Source organism: Erpetoichthys calabaricus, chromosome 4, assembly GCF_900747795.2.
Source record: "Erpetoichthys calabaricus chromosome 4, fErpCal1.3, whole genome shotgun sequence".
NCBI classification, from domain to species: domain Eukaryota; kingdom Metazoa; phylum Chordata; class Cladistia; order Polypteriformes; family Polypteridae; genus Erpetoichthys; species Erpetoichthys calabaricus.
In genome coordinates, this window is record NC_041397.2 from 191,162,880 (window position 1) to 191,178,315 (window position 15,436).

Here is a 15,436-nt window from a genome sequence, read left to right on the forward strand (position 1 = left end):
TAGAACTTCTGTAAGCAACTCTCTAACACGTACTCATAAATCAATGATAAAATTGCAACCATTAGAATTAAAAATACATTATCTATTTAAAATTGTATACAAAAATAAATATACAATTAATTTATGTATTTAAAAATGTATACAAGTATGGACTAACCGAAATACCTGTTGCTCTCTCGAATAAATGTTTCGCTATGACGAGAGTTTGGTCGAAAACGAGTCACATTGCGCCACTGTCATTGATTCAGAGGATTGTCACTCAGGAGGGGGAGGGTTTAGGAAGGTTCCTCAGTTCACCTGTAGCGCCCGCGCCCAGTTTCTGCGTTTTCTCCAAGCAGGAGCGGTGATAGATTGTACTAATTGAAAGTAATTGGATGTACTTCAATTATATTTTGTAAATATTTACCAAAAAAAGTTTCTGTTCATAATTAAAGAAGTTGTCTCCGTGGAATGGCTGTTGGGTTTTTGCTCGTATTCTCCGCAGGTATGTTTGCTTACTTTGTTTGTACTGATGGTCATACCTGAGTAAAAAAACAGGAAGCCGACACACCTAGAAGACATCTTTATAGATTTTTTTTAAGTATATTACAAGCAAGTTAATTGAAATTCATTGTTTTAAACGACTTGTAAAGCGAGTGTCTTTGTTGTATCAGTTTTTCACCGTAAAAGTCTAGTTTCATTAGTCTATTCATTTTAATCGAGTGAGCAGCTGGATTACAGAATCGGACGTCTTGCTTTTTAGAGAGATAGTGAAACTGATCAGGCACTGTCGGACAGACCATGCAGGGTTTTAATGAGAGCTGCAGTATATTCATTTTAGAATCGGATAATATAGATTTTGGTGCTGTCTGATATATATTTTAGTGCTGTATTTTTATTGCTTTTATACCTTGTCGTGTTATGCCTTCCATTCACTGCAGCATGTCATTACATGTTGCAAGACGATTGAACTAAATGGACACTTGCATTTTAAAGGTTTCTTTGATGCACAGAGTGAGATGACGCATAATTCAATCAAAGCGTTGGCCCAGTTCAGAAGCCCCATACTCGTGGTGCCTTTCAGTCCAGGATTTCGTTCCAATCATTTCTTAAGAGAAGGGTAATTCTTGGTGTTGATGAAACGTGTTATTTAATTAAATAACTTTTTAGTATTATAACAAGTTGAAAATGGGTAGCTGGTGGCTTCTTTGCATCTCACTAAGTAGCAGTTGCTTAAAGAAAAAGGAAGCAGTTGTTTATGTGTCTGTAAAATCAAGCTAATGTTGAAATTCCGTGGATAAACATACTGTATTAGTAGTGACAAGCTTATTTATTACCGTGAATTAAAAGAAAACCCGTAATACACTCTTAAAAATAAAGGTGCTAAAATTACACTTTATTGGTTTGTGTGGTTCTTTATTGAACCATCGTTAGATAAAGAACCGTTTCATCCTATGAAGGGTTCTTTGCATATGAAATTGTTTCGTTGGGCTTTGTAAGGGTTCCTAATATGTGAAAAAATAAAAGTAATGTATAGTGGGCCTACTAGCAGGACACAACATATCAAGAAAAAGTTAGCTTGGCCTGTGTGATTGTATGTAGTAGGAGTACTTTTAAAGTCGGGAACCCAGCAGTATTTTATATTTCTGCTATTATCTATTCCTGGCCTAATAAGTAAAGGATCTTTTTGGAACTTAGATATGGATGGTTCTTTAGGGAAACAAATATGGCATCATTCACCACAATGGCACCTTTATTTTTAAGAGTGACACCTGCAGGAACCAAGTTTGAGAACCTATCTTTCAGTAAACATAATTCATTTATATTAAATCATAGGCTGGTAATTGTTTTTATGTAAACGTTTAAAAACGTCTTTTTTTTAAAATCGACAGAAGACTGCAGTTGATGTAAATAAATACAATCAACTGTGGTTTTTACAGATAAAAATTCTACTTGGTAGGTAAGCATACTTGCTAACTATTCACTAATAAATGTTCGGGGGAAAAGTTAGTTTTGAAAACTTTGATAATTGATCATTTTGAGCATGTTGAAAAATATCAGGTACATACTTTTTATAGTTTTTTTTTTTTTTTTAAATATACTTAAAAGTAACTTGGCAAAATATGTAATTTCCTTCTCCGTTATAAAGTGCTAATGTTATTTTACACTTTTAAAAGTCATACAGTAGGTAATTTTGCTTCATTTTGCCTTTAAGATGTTGATCCATTCATATAATTGTTGAAATGGTAAAGAATATTCTCACTGAAAACTGTAAGAAATTATTATCATTAAACATACTCTGCAGATACATTTTTAAATATTATTTTGGGCATAAATAAGTTTGACATTGTCAACAGACCTAGAGATTCAAGCAAATGGGACACTGCTGCCTATACTAAGGGTTTCTCACTCCTGTTGCCTAGATTTACAGGTCCTTCCATGTTATGAAAGTTTTTTTGTGTTCCTTGCTAATCTAAGATAAGGTCAAGACTTTGTCTTAATACATCCAATACGTTATTTAGGCCCAAATGTCTACAATGAAATTTAGAAATGTCTACAATGAAACAATGATTAAAATAAATAGTTATCCTGTTTATTAACCACAGAATAATGGAAGATTACATTTGAAAAACCTTTTAATGTGTACTTTCGATTGTAATTTAAATGAAAAATAAAAATGGTTTTGATTAATGGGAATGTTTAAGAAGTCATTATTTTGCATTGCAACAAACATTTTTGCATTGTTAAACTAATGTTTAGTTTATTTAAAATGCAGTCTTTATTCCAAAGATACAGAAATGGTCGTATAATATTAATCCCCATTTCATGGTCACTTTTAACTCAAAATTCATATTTTTGTTCTTTAAATTTAACAAAGTTTGTGTTTTTTAAGTGGGTATCAAATGGAATCAGTTTTTCTATTTCACATTTTTATTTAGAAAAATATAATTGTAGATGTAGGCAATGATTACATCTTGCCTGAAGAAGGGGCCTGAGTTGCCTCGAAAGCTTGCATATTGTAATCTTTCTAGTTAGCCAATAAAAGGTGTCATTTTGCTTGGCTTTTCTCTACATTCATAATGGCTAACACAGTACAACACCCTAGTACTACAACATTTTATGAAAAATCTAATTACCCCAAGTTTAAGATTTCCATGTTGTACTGTAGGTACTTTCACATATAATGTCAAAAGCACTTACTATAGTCCTAATGATGTCTGTCTGGTCACATGTAACAGCTTGGTTCCTAGTGGACCAATTTTGTTAAAATTTGGCTTATTCTTCAAGGAAATTTATTAAGAAGGCTCCATTTTTGTTGAGATACAGTATGTTGAATACAGCATGCTTTATATAGGTTTTAAATTGTAAAAACTCACACTGAAAAGCATTGACGAGTTTTCAACCTTGTCAATTTTAAAACAGTGAAACATTTGGTGCAACTTTTTTTTTTTCTTCTTCACTTAAATGATGTGTCGTGAGCCAACAGACGACCAGCTAAATTGGAGCGTAAAAATCCAACCAGTTTCTTAATTAGAAGCCAATTCTTATTAACTGAACCCATTATTTAATTTCATGGCTTGTTGGTGCTTTCATTCTGCCACAACAGATATTTCAAAAACAGCTGATTTTCTTTTTTCAAGAGCATTGTCAAAGGTTTTTGTGTACTTAAGCAGATCAACATTACTAAGAGCTTCACCTTTCTTTATTTTCAGATATTGCATGATGGACACAGGTTAGCTGGTCATGTGTTGGCTTGTTTTGGTTTCATTATTGTTTGGCTGTTAATTAAGGAATAAAGAAACAAATGAGGTTCTAGTCTGAAATAGCTAGTCAGTTACAATTGAGGCAAAAGAAGTTAACTGCAAAAACTGGTCACTAATTAAGAAAGTAGTTAAAATGAAAACCTATAGCCACAGTAGACCTTCAGGATTGAAGTTGGACGCCCCTGCCCTATGTCATTACTCTGAAGAAATTCTTTGGCACCTTTATTTTTAAGAGTGTAGTTTTCTTTTTCAAATTTCCTCTGTGAGACTTGTGTGCAATGGCACTTTGAAGCAAGCTAACATAAAAGGGAAATAGGCTCTCTAATTATGGTTCAGAATGATGCATACATGTACTCAGGATTTGCTACACTGAAAGCAAAATCACTGCTGCATTATGCCCTACTATCCATCATAGTCAGCTTGAGACTTCAACAAAGACTTGAAATCTCCATTGGGTACATCCTGAAATATGAACTACAATTAGCTATGGACTCTCTGGAACTAACAGCAGTACATTAAGTTATACAATTTATACATCACTTAAATTAGAATTTGCTATCCATGTCCTGGTTCAGTTTTTGACTACAGTACTGTATATGATATTGTCAAGTTCTATTAAAAACATCTTTACTCAATTCAGCTGTAACTTATTAATAAAAAGCTTGTTTTTAAAGCCACATTGACAGTCTGGTTTAACTATATAGTTTTAACTCTTTTATTCTCTAAATGTATATATATTTTTGTCTGTTAATTGTCAGGCATTGGTCTTAGCTGTGTGTTGTTTTTGCCATGGATTTTATCCTTTAATTCTAATGTATTATGTTTTTTACTTAATTTTTTTAACCTGTTGATTTTATTGTTTTAGAGCACTTTGGTACACTTCTAAAAGTTTTACACAAATAACATTGATGTGACTCTACTAGCTCATGTAATTAGATTAGAATAGATAATTCTTTTATCATGGTTATATTTGAATTTGAATCACTTCTTCTTCTTTCGGCTGCTCCCGTTAGGAGTCGCCACAGCGGGTCATCTTCTATATCTTTCTGTCCTCTGTATCTTGTTCTGTTACACCCATCAACTGCATGTCCTCTCTCACCACATCTATAAACCTCGGCTCTATCCTTAGCATCCTTCTCCCAATATATTCAGCATTTCTCCCCTGCACATGTCCAAACCAGTGCAATCTTGCCTCTCTGACTTTGCCTCTGTCCAATTTGAGCTGATCCTCTAATGTACTCATTTCTAATCCTGTCCATCCTTGTCACACCCAATGCAAATCTTAGCATTTTTAACTACCTCTACTACCTCCAGCTCTTTCTCCTGCATTCTGATCAGTGCCATCGTCTCCAACCCATGTAACATAGCTGGTCTCACTACCGTCCTGTAGACCTTCCCTTTCACTCTTGCTGATATCTGCCTGACACTCTTCTCCACCCATTCCAGCCTGCCTGCTTGCATCCTCACCATTCCACTGACCTCCCTCTTATTTACAAACATGTATTCTGTCTTGTTCCTACTGACCTTCATTCCTCTCCTCTCCTCTCTAGAGTATATCTCCACCTCTCCAGGGTTTCCTCAACCTGCTCCCTACTATCACTGCAGATAACAATGTCATCAGCAAACATCATAGTCCACGGAGACTCCTGTCTAATCTCGTCCGTCAACCTGTCCATCACCATTGCAAATAAGAAAGTGCTCAGAGCCGATTCCTGATGTAATCCCACCTCCACCTTGAATGTATCCGTCACTCCTACCGCAAAACTCACCAAGGTCACACTTCCCTTGTACATATCCTGTTCAACTCTTACATATTTCTTTGCCACTCCCAACTTCCTCATACAATACCACAACTCCTCTCGAGGCACCCTGTCATATGCTTTCTCCAGGTCCACAAAGATGCAATGCAACTCCTTCTGGCCTTCTCTATACTTCTCCATCAACACCCTCAGAGCAAACATCGCCTCTGTGGTGCTCTTTCTTGGCATGAAACCATACTGCTGCTCACTAATCATCACCTCACTTCTTAACCTAGCTTCCACTACTCTTTCCCATAACTTCATGCTGTGGCTCATCAATTTTATCCCCCTGCAGTTAATACAGTCCTGCACATCCCCCTTATTCTTAAATATTGGCACCAGTACACTACTTCTCCACTCCTCGGGCATCCTCTCACTTTCCAAGATTCCATTAAACATTCTGGTTAAAAACTCCACTGCCATCTCTCCTAAACATCTCCATGCTTCCACAGGTATATCATCTGGACCAACGGCTTTTCCATTCTTCATCCTCTTCATAACTATCCTTACTTCCTCATTGCTAATCCATTGCACTTCCTGATTCACTGTCTCCACATCATCCAACCTCTTCTCTCTCTTGTTCTCTTCATTCATCAGCCTCTCAAAGTACTCTTTCCATCTGCTCAACAAACTCTCCTCACTTGTGAGTATGTTTCCATCTTTATCCTTTATTACCTAAACCTGCTGCACATCTTTCTCTGGTCGGTCCCTCTGTCTAGCCAATCGGTACAAGTCCTTTTCTCCCTCCTTAGTGTCCAACCTCTCATACAACTCATCATTCACCTTTTTTTTTAGCCTTTGCCACCTCTCTATTCACCTCTCTCACCTTCTCTCCTTGTACTATTGTTTACTTTCTGCATTTCTCTGACTATCCCACTTCTTCTTTGCTATCTTCTTCCTCTGTATACTCTCCTTTACTTCCCCATTCCACCACCAGGTTTCCTTTTCCTCCTTCCTCTGTCCAGATGTCACGCCAAGCACCCTTCTTGCTGTCACCCTTACTACATCTGCTGTAGTTTCCCAACTGTCTGGTAATTCTTCACTACCACCCAATGCCTGTTTAATCTTCTCCCTAAACTCAACCTTGCAGTCTTCCTTTTTCAACTTCCACCATTTGATCCTTGTCTCTGCCCTCACTCTCTTCCTCTTCTTGATCTCCAGCGCCATCCTATGCTGCTTAACTACACTTTCCCCTGCCACCACTTTGCAGTCTTCAATCTCCTTCAGACTCTTCTGCATATCTTCTGCACTCTTTTTTTTTTTTTGTTCTTTATTTTGCCTTATACAATTTCTTGTATTAGGAATTTGTTAGTTTTCGCATACCCCTTGGGGTCAGAGTGCAGGGTCAGCCATTGTACAGCGCCCCTGGAGCAATTACAGGTTAAGGGTCTTGTTCAAGGGCCCAGCAGAGTAGGGTCTCTTTCGGCAGTGATGGGGATTCGAACCGGCAACCTTCGGGATACCAGTGCAGATCCTTAGCCTCAGAGCCACCACTCCGCCCCGATTATACGTAATCCTATGTTTCTCCCTCTTCTTAAAATACGTATTCACCACAGCCATGTCCATCCTTTTGGCAAAATCCACTATCTTCTGACCTTCTTCATTCCTCTCCTTGACACCATACCTACCCATCACCTCCTCGTCTCCTCTGTTCCCTTCACCAACATGTCCATTGAAATCTGCTGCAATCACCAGTTTCTGTCCCTTGGGTACACTGTTCAGCACTTCTTCTTTCTCATCAATTGCACACCCAACTTGTGAGGCATATGCATTAACAACATTCATCATCACACCTCCAATTTCCAGCTTCATAATCATTACTCTGCCTGACACTCTTTACATACCGTTCCTTCAGAATAACCCCTACTCCATTTCTCCTTCTATTCACACCATGAAAGAACAATTTGAATCCACCTCCAATCCACCTGGCCTTACTCCCCTTCCATTTAGCCTCTTGCACGCATGATATATCAACCTTCCTTCTCTCCATCATATCTGCTAACTCTCTTCCCTTACCAGTCATACTGCCAACATTCACAGTTCCTACCCTCAAAAGAGTTCAGAAACCTAACAATATGAAGAAAAAAAGGATGATTCAGCTTCTGATTGATAACTGTGCTGCCCACAACATGCTTCCGCATTTAGATAATGTTTGCGTTGAATTCCTCCCACCCAATTGCACAACAGTGCTTCAGCCATTGGGTTTGGGTATCATTCGCACCCAGAAAGTGGTGTATTGCAAGGAAATGCTGAGAAAAATTCTCGTCAGCATAACTTGTAGGCAGGAGGAGATTTAAATTGACGTGAAAGAAGCTATGGAAATGATCACAAACGCCTGGATACAAGTTAAAGAAAACACTATAGTAACAAATATAGAATCTCATTACAACAATTTTTGTTACAACAAAATATTTTTTTGGGTCCCTGGGAGTTCATTGTAAAGGAATTTTACCTGTATTTCAGTTTATGATTCAGTAAATCACATAATTGAAGACTCCATTGAGAATTAAAGAGAATCACGCCTTCACAGTAAGGATAGTGATAATCTAGAACAGGGGTGCCCAATGCGTTGATCGCGATCGACCGGTAGATCGGAAAGGTAGTGCAGGTAGATCGCGTTGCATTCAATTTTTTTTTATGGTTCCTAATGACCCAACAGAAGAAAATGTGAAAGTAAGATGACATGCCACACTGCCATTAAGAACATTGGTGTTTTAACACAATGAGAAAGATATGGTGGTCTCATGAAGAATATACTGTAGATAAATAGCAAGATGTCACTGTGCTCATTTTTAAGGCTGCACAGATAATGTCAATTGTATCAGATAATGATAAACAAAACAGAAAAGAGAGGCAATATTGAATACAGAGAATAGCTATGTTTTTGTGTTTTTCAACTGTTAGTATCTGAGCGATATATCAAAAGTGCATACAAAAAAAAAAAAGCTACGCCTGTTACTTGTAGTAGTGATGACATACAAAATGACAGTCTTTTCCTGTTATCAAATGCATCTTGTGAATGGTTGTGCAGTGCACTAACACACATTTTGGAATTCTACTGATTGAACACTCTGCTCTACAAATAGACATTTTATTAAAGTAGTTAACAGTATTGTGCAAAAGAAATATAAAAAGGGTTTGTACCATGTTTATTATTTCTGTGTCCTGCAGAATAAGATTAAGAAACAACTACTGCTTCACTAAAATCCATATTTATAATTATACCTCAAGGATTAGAAATTACTTATTAGTACAGTGTAAAAGAACCTGTACAATAAATTAAAGGTAGATCTAAAAAGTAGTGTTGATTGGTGAAATTTGCCAAAGCATTTTTCGCAACAAGTATGCTGTGCTCATCAGTAACCTTATTTGTCAAATATTTTCCTGGAAATTCGCCTTGAGTCCTGAATTATTTATTTATTTATTTTTTAACCAGTGGCCAATGATGCTTAGCAGCCGTGTTTTACACAGGCTTATTGTGAGATCACAGGCATCACAACCAGATTAGTACATCTGGTTTGTGTTTATATTAAAAAATAAAACATTGAAGGGTACATTAGCTCAGTTTTACCTCAAACACTGGGGTTGCAGGCTGCTGCTCTCGGTTTGGGAGTGGGTTGCGGTGGGTCCCCTAATTGATTAACAGTATTGTGCAATATGTTTCCTCATTTCTCAGTGGGTTCATTTCATGAAGGGGGACCCATACCCTGGCTCTTCCAACCATGCCCATTTCACCAAGGGGTAGTTTGAATTGCTGTTAGTAGGTTGTTTATGAATTCAACAAGGCGAAACTGGGTTTCAGGACCATAAAAGTTCAGCAAAACCCCTGCATTATCTGATCCTAATTAGAATATTTCAGTTCTGCCACTGGATATAGAACACTAATCCTAGCAGCAGCTCTGCATGTCTAATCTGCATGCATAATTGGCCATATGCCCAACTACTATCTCAAAACAAATCTTATTAGAGCAGGGAGGAGCAACGACTGCAGGTTTTTGTTCCAGCCCAGTTGCTTAATTAGAAACTAATCCTTGACAATAACTGATATTATTTACTTTTACGGATTGTTAGTGTTTTATCTCTGCAAGGTTAGGTTGTTCTTGTATTGTAGATTTTTTTTTTCCCTTCCAAGGATACTATTCAGATGATTTGAAGTGTAAAAGAGTAGGGCTGCAACTAATGATTATTTTGATAGTCGATTAATTGTTCAATTTTTTTAATGATTAGTCAATTAGTCAAGATTATTTCATGCCTGACTATTTTGATGCCTGTGACCTGTGGTTGCACATCCTGTTCTGGGCTCCAGTTCATGTCTTACCTCATCTGCTCAAGTCTGTCCACCTGTGAATGTCACCCTGATGTCTCTGCAATAACACGATTAAAATTAATAATAATCAAATTAAAATAACAACCAGTGAAAATTATGAATTTGAAAATAATCAGATGTTTTATATTAGTGTGACCATCACAATAAAAAAGAAATACATTAAACAATACAAACTAAAGTGCACATAGTCTTTAAACAAAAAAAGTGCATTTAACTTGGTGTGTTTTAACTCTTTTAGGGCTAATTTTATTTTTTGTTTCTTTTCTCCCAGGGCTGAATATTTTTCCAAAAACTAACATTTTTTAAAAAAGAACACAAAGCATATCAAATCAACAAAAAATATTTACTTTTGACAAATGTTACTGTCTTGCATGTTGTATGAGCCTGCATACTCTATGATTTCACATACATATCACATACATTTTACACAGCAAAGTCTGATCTCGCTCAAAGCAGCCAATTTCAGTCATTGCCACATTGCACTCCTTACAATATGTGTTGCTTTGGTGCCTATTTTTCAATTGTCTGTTGCTGCATTTTCTCACATATATTGTTAGTGTGTACTGTAGAGAGACAAGTCACCCATTTGTCATCGTGCCATGCCACTGCCACCAAGTTTTCTGCCTGCATGAAAACCGTATTGTCACCTCTTTTCATCTTCTGAAACTTTATGAACTTTATGTATGGCATTATAGCCTGGCTCACCCCATGGGATTTGCTTCTGTTTATTACAGAAGTGAATAAAACTTTGCAGCAGCACGTACCTAAGCCACCAGGGGGCAAAACACGTTTGGACCAATGCTCCCTGAAGTTATATCACCAGTTCTGTCCCATCTCTATTTGTAATGCCACAGTGCACTTCATCTCGTCTTTCGTTGTGGGTTTCCACTTTGAAAAACGAGAATGCGATGCAAACGCAGCCCGCGATTAAAAAAAAATCTCTGCCTACCTGTTTGTCTCGTCTGACAGTAGCTGAAAAGCAGCATCAGGAGAGAGCAGCCTGAAGTACAGCAGCTGGTGATCTGTCGTGTCCAACAGCAAGCCATGCCGTCTTGTAAACTCCAGTAGCTAGATCGGCTGTCAACGGATCAATGTCTGTGTATTTATCCCATGCGAACCTTGCCGTAGATGCATCGGCTGCGCGAAGGCACTCAACTGGCAGCAGATCCGCTGGCGCGGCGTCGGCTGGTGTCTGATCAGCTGATGCCTGCTTCTCACTCTCTTGCTTGATCTCCTGATCACTGCCAATAAAATCCGATTCTGAAAAATCAAGAGTCCGACTCCGCGATAATGCGCAAAACATCGTCTGCCGAGTGTTTTCTTTTCTGCACTTGCTTCGCTGCCTTTTCACATGTCGGTGCCATCTTGCCATTGTTTACATTTCGCAACTCACGCACACGCAATGTTTAGTTGCCAAGTCAACGAGTCTAGCATTCCTCCAAGCACAGAGGGAATGCCTGTGATGTGACAGTGAGATTTGTCGCCATTAACAGCTGATTGTCGCCCCCTATCCCTGGATGTCGACTTTTGTCGACATTCGCCTTCAACCCCTCCTGTCGACAAAAGTCAACATCCGCCCTAAAAGAGTTAAAGTCCAAAAGTTGAAATAAAGCTTCAATACAAGTAAAATAAAACAATGTACAGTTTATAAAAGATTCAGTTCATATATTCCTGATTGCAGTGCAGGAACGTGAGCATTTCAACTTGCTCTGGTGTGAGGCTGGCTCTCTTCTTTGAGGCTATGTTCCCAGCTGCTAAGAAGAGATGCTCAGAAGGAGTAGAGGTAGCAGGAATACACAAGAATGATTTTGCAGACAAAGATGTTTTAATCATCACACTCTGAAGAAAAAGTGTTGGAGTTTATCACATCATGTACTATATTATGCCAAAATAAAAAATAACGGACTAAAATATGTAACAAGCTAATTACTGATATACAGTAATCCCTCACTTATCGCGGGAGATAGGTTCCAAGGCCGACCGCGATAATTGAATTTCCGCGAAGTAGGGACACTATATTTATTTAATTATTTAACGTGTATTTGGACGTTTTTAAACCCTCCCTGTATTGTTTACAACCCACCATTTACTCTATTAAAAACAGGAACAACTGCTAAGCAATATGAAATCGGTAGATAAGTTTACACTTACTGTATAGCGAAGTACACGTAGCAGCTTTTAGGCGGTCATGACGTCGTCGACCTTGTTGCAAAGATTCCTAAAGCAGATTCCATCCAGACTACTGCCTTATCACGTCCACTTGCAACTCGTTTTGCACCCTGGTTAAAGGACACTGCGGCTGTAGATCTTATATGCTTTTCCTCCTTTTTAAATAAAGAGAATCGATGTCCTGCAGCGGTGTAGCTGTTCCCTTCCTTCAACATATCCAAAACTTTTACCTTTTCTGCAATCATTTGCATCTTCTGTTGGTGCTTGGACACGGCCCCTGAAGCATTAGCACGTTAATGATGAACGAGTGAGATGAGACTTCCTGGTTAATGCAACACTCGTCGCTGAACCAATCAGCAGCACACAGGAACTTAACTGCGTGCTCTGATTGGGTAGCTTCTCAGCAATCCGCCAATAGCATCTCTTGTATGAAATCAACTGGGCAAACCAAGTGAGGAAGCAAGTAAACAGACCCATTGTCCGCAGAAACCCGCGAAGCAGCGAAAAATCCGCGTTATGTATTTAGATATGCTTACATATAAAATCCGCGAAGTCGTGAATCCGCGAAAAGTGAACCGCGAAGTAGCGAGGGATTACTGTACTCCAAAACACAAGTTACCTAACATTAGTTAGAAATGGTTTACTATTCATATGAACTCCAATATTATACGAAAAAGAAGAAAAAAAAAATTGGATGGCTCAGCTACTCCTATTCACTTGTTTTACTATGGCTCCAAACACGTTAGCAAACATAACTGAAATTATATTCACTTAACCCTTAAACTGCCGCAACTTGCTAGAATCGGTTTCCAGTGCAATTTGGAAGCACGCCGAAGTCGAATATATGCGGCGACATACATTCATTGAACTCCGCAACCAGCTAAAGTTGTTTCTCAGTGCAGTTTGCCAGCACGCCGGAGCTGAGTATATTCGGCGATGTATATTAATTGAATGCTGCAACCAGCTGTAGTCGTGTCTCAGTGCAATTTGACAGCACGCAGGGGGCAAGTATATTCGGCGACGTACATTCATTGAACCCCGTAACCGGCTATATTTGCTTCACAGAGCAATTTGGCAGCATGCCGGAGCTGATCAGTCAGTGCTGTACATTCGTTGAGCAACCGGCTCATGAGCACTGCCAGCCCCGGCAGAACTGCAGCAGCACTATCTCTGGGATTCAGCCGCTGCACTTGATGAGCCTACAATCATCAGCATTTACCTCTGTGTGTTTGCGTGCAGGCCAGCCAGTTCAAGTGCAGCTGGCTCAGTGATTTACTGAATTTCATCAATGACTTCAGTTGCACCTTGAACATATAATAGATTGTTGCAGTAGTTTTTTTTTTTTTTTTAATAGTTTTTACAGTTCATTAGCAGTGTGTAAAGTGATCAGTGTTGCAGTAATTGTGATGCTCTTTGTATGAAAAAAATGTGTTCCATTAAAATTTCACATTTTCTTTGTGAATTGTGACGTTTACTTAAAGTATTTGGCGTCCAGGGGTGCATTAACCCCCAAGTATGTATCGGTTTAAGGGTTAACTATCATTGTCGAAACCTTGATATACACATTATAGTACAAACAGCAACGTTAACACGTGACACTAACTTTACTCGTTAAAACAGCTCCAGGAAGCTTGCGTTTCAGATGTGCATTCAACTTTTTTTTTCTTTTTCGGTGAAGTGCTCCCACACTTTAGAAAGTTTCTGTCTCAAATTTTTTCCATCTTCTTCCCCCTCCTCTATCCGATTCGCCATTGCAACCACGTTTATTTTCCTGTACATTCTACTTCTCCTCAGACGTTCTTCGTTGGTAGGAATGTGTGCAGTCTTGACAAACAATAACAAACTATGCTGCCCCCAGACGTTCATGTAGTGCATTGCAGTTACAAAAACCAATGTGGTTCTTTTTGACTGGAGCCTCTATTGAAGTTTCTGTTTATGATGCGTTGACAATAAAAAAAAAAAAAAATCAATTTTTGCGAGAATAAAGTCAATATGTCATCACACTATTACACAGTACCCAGGTACATTACACTGTATTGAAAACAAATAAAACAAGTACAACTTGGCTTGCAGTATTATCCAGTAGTATAGAAACAGTATTTACACATTTGAACATAATGGTCCACATCCAACCTTTTAAAACCAAAGCACAGTGGAACCTCGGTTCACGACCATAATTCGTTCTGGTCGTGAACCGAAGCAATTTCTCCCATAGGATTGTAAATACACTTCGTACGGTCTGGAACGGATTAATTGTATGTATGTCTGAGAGAGAAAGGAGTAGTAGCAAGGAGTAGCAAGCAACCAATTTAACAAACTGAAAGAAGCCCGTGCAGGCTTTTTAAGAAGGCGGAGCACCGCGCGAGAGGCATATTACATGACAGAGCCGGCCAGAAGGGAAAGGAGGAATGTGAAGGTAGTCTGTCCATGTTTCTTAGGGGTTTTCCCAGGGGCGTCTGTATTCTCTGGGGGTGCGATCAGCTTCGCAGTTCACAGTGTGTCTCTCTAGAGCGCTCCTGTGTGTGCGCGCGTGGCTCTCTGCCTCACACTGCCTGTGTGTGTGCGCCTCTGTCTCTTGCGCTGCCTCTGTGTGTGTGTGTGTGTGTGTGTGTGTGTGTGTGCATGCGTGTGTGTCGCGCTCTCTCTCTTGCTCGCTGCACAGGAAATGCACAGGGAGAGACTGAACATGAACAAACCGAAAGGGAACCTGGCTTATTCGTATACCGAGTGTGTGGTCGTGAACCGAGGCAAAAGTTAGGCGAACTTTTTGGTCGTAAACCGAGTTGTACGTGTACCGAGACGTTCGTGAACCGAGGTTCCACTGTATCTCCAGGCAATGGACGTGACTCCTTTTTTTCGGCAAAAGTTCTTCTGTGTCATCATGTCAACTTTATCGTCAGCTACAGCTTCAGTTTCAGAGTGTTCTCTGTCCATTTTCACTGCGCAATACCTACACTACCACTACCTGTTTAGTGGTGTAGCAGTGAAAAAGAGCCCCTGCGCAATAAATCTGTGTTTAGCGGTGTAGCAGAGAAAAAGGTCCCCACTTGAACAGTTTCCCACTGTGCCACATTCCGAACGTCGTTTAGGCAATTTAAACCGGTGTTGCGGTTTAAGAAAAATCCATATCATAAAAAAAATAAACGGTTTTCGGTATGAACCGGTATACCGCCCAGCACTAGCTCGATATATAATTTTAAGTTGAATAATTGTATGCTTTGTGCATATGGAGCTCGAGTGACTTCTGTGCATTGCTACCCTCCACTCCTTTTCTGAGATGTTGAGTGTGAGATCCTTTTCTCATTGTACTCGAGGATCTTTGAAAGGGAGGGACTTTAAAAAGTTTTTATATATTACGGAAATGCTGTCTGAGTCCTCAAGTCTGATCAATATTTCTT

At 38.9% G+C, this 15,436-nt stretch overlaps 1 protein-coding gene across 1 annotated transcript in view; it reads left to right on the forward strand.

Moving 5' to 3' along the window:
- Positions 1–293: 293 nt before the first annotated feature.
- The window catches only part of gpa33a (glycoprotein A33 (transmembrane), paralog a), a 59,685-nt gene continuing 44,542 nt past the window's right edge, over positions 294–15,436 (forward strand). Inside the window, exon 1 of the mRNA XM_028800095.2 lies at positions 294–484. Coding sequence (XP_028655928.1) covers positions 451–484 — 34 coding nt within the window. The 5' untranslated portion in view covers positions 294–450. The remainder of the gene's footprint in view (positions 485–15,436) is intronic.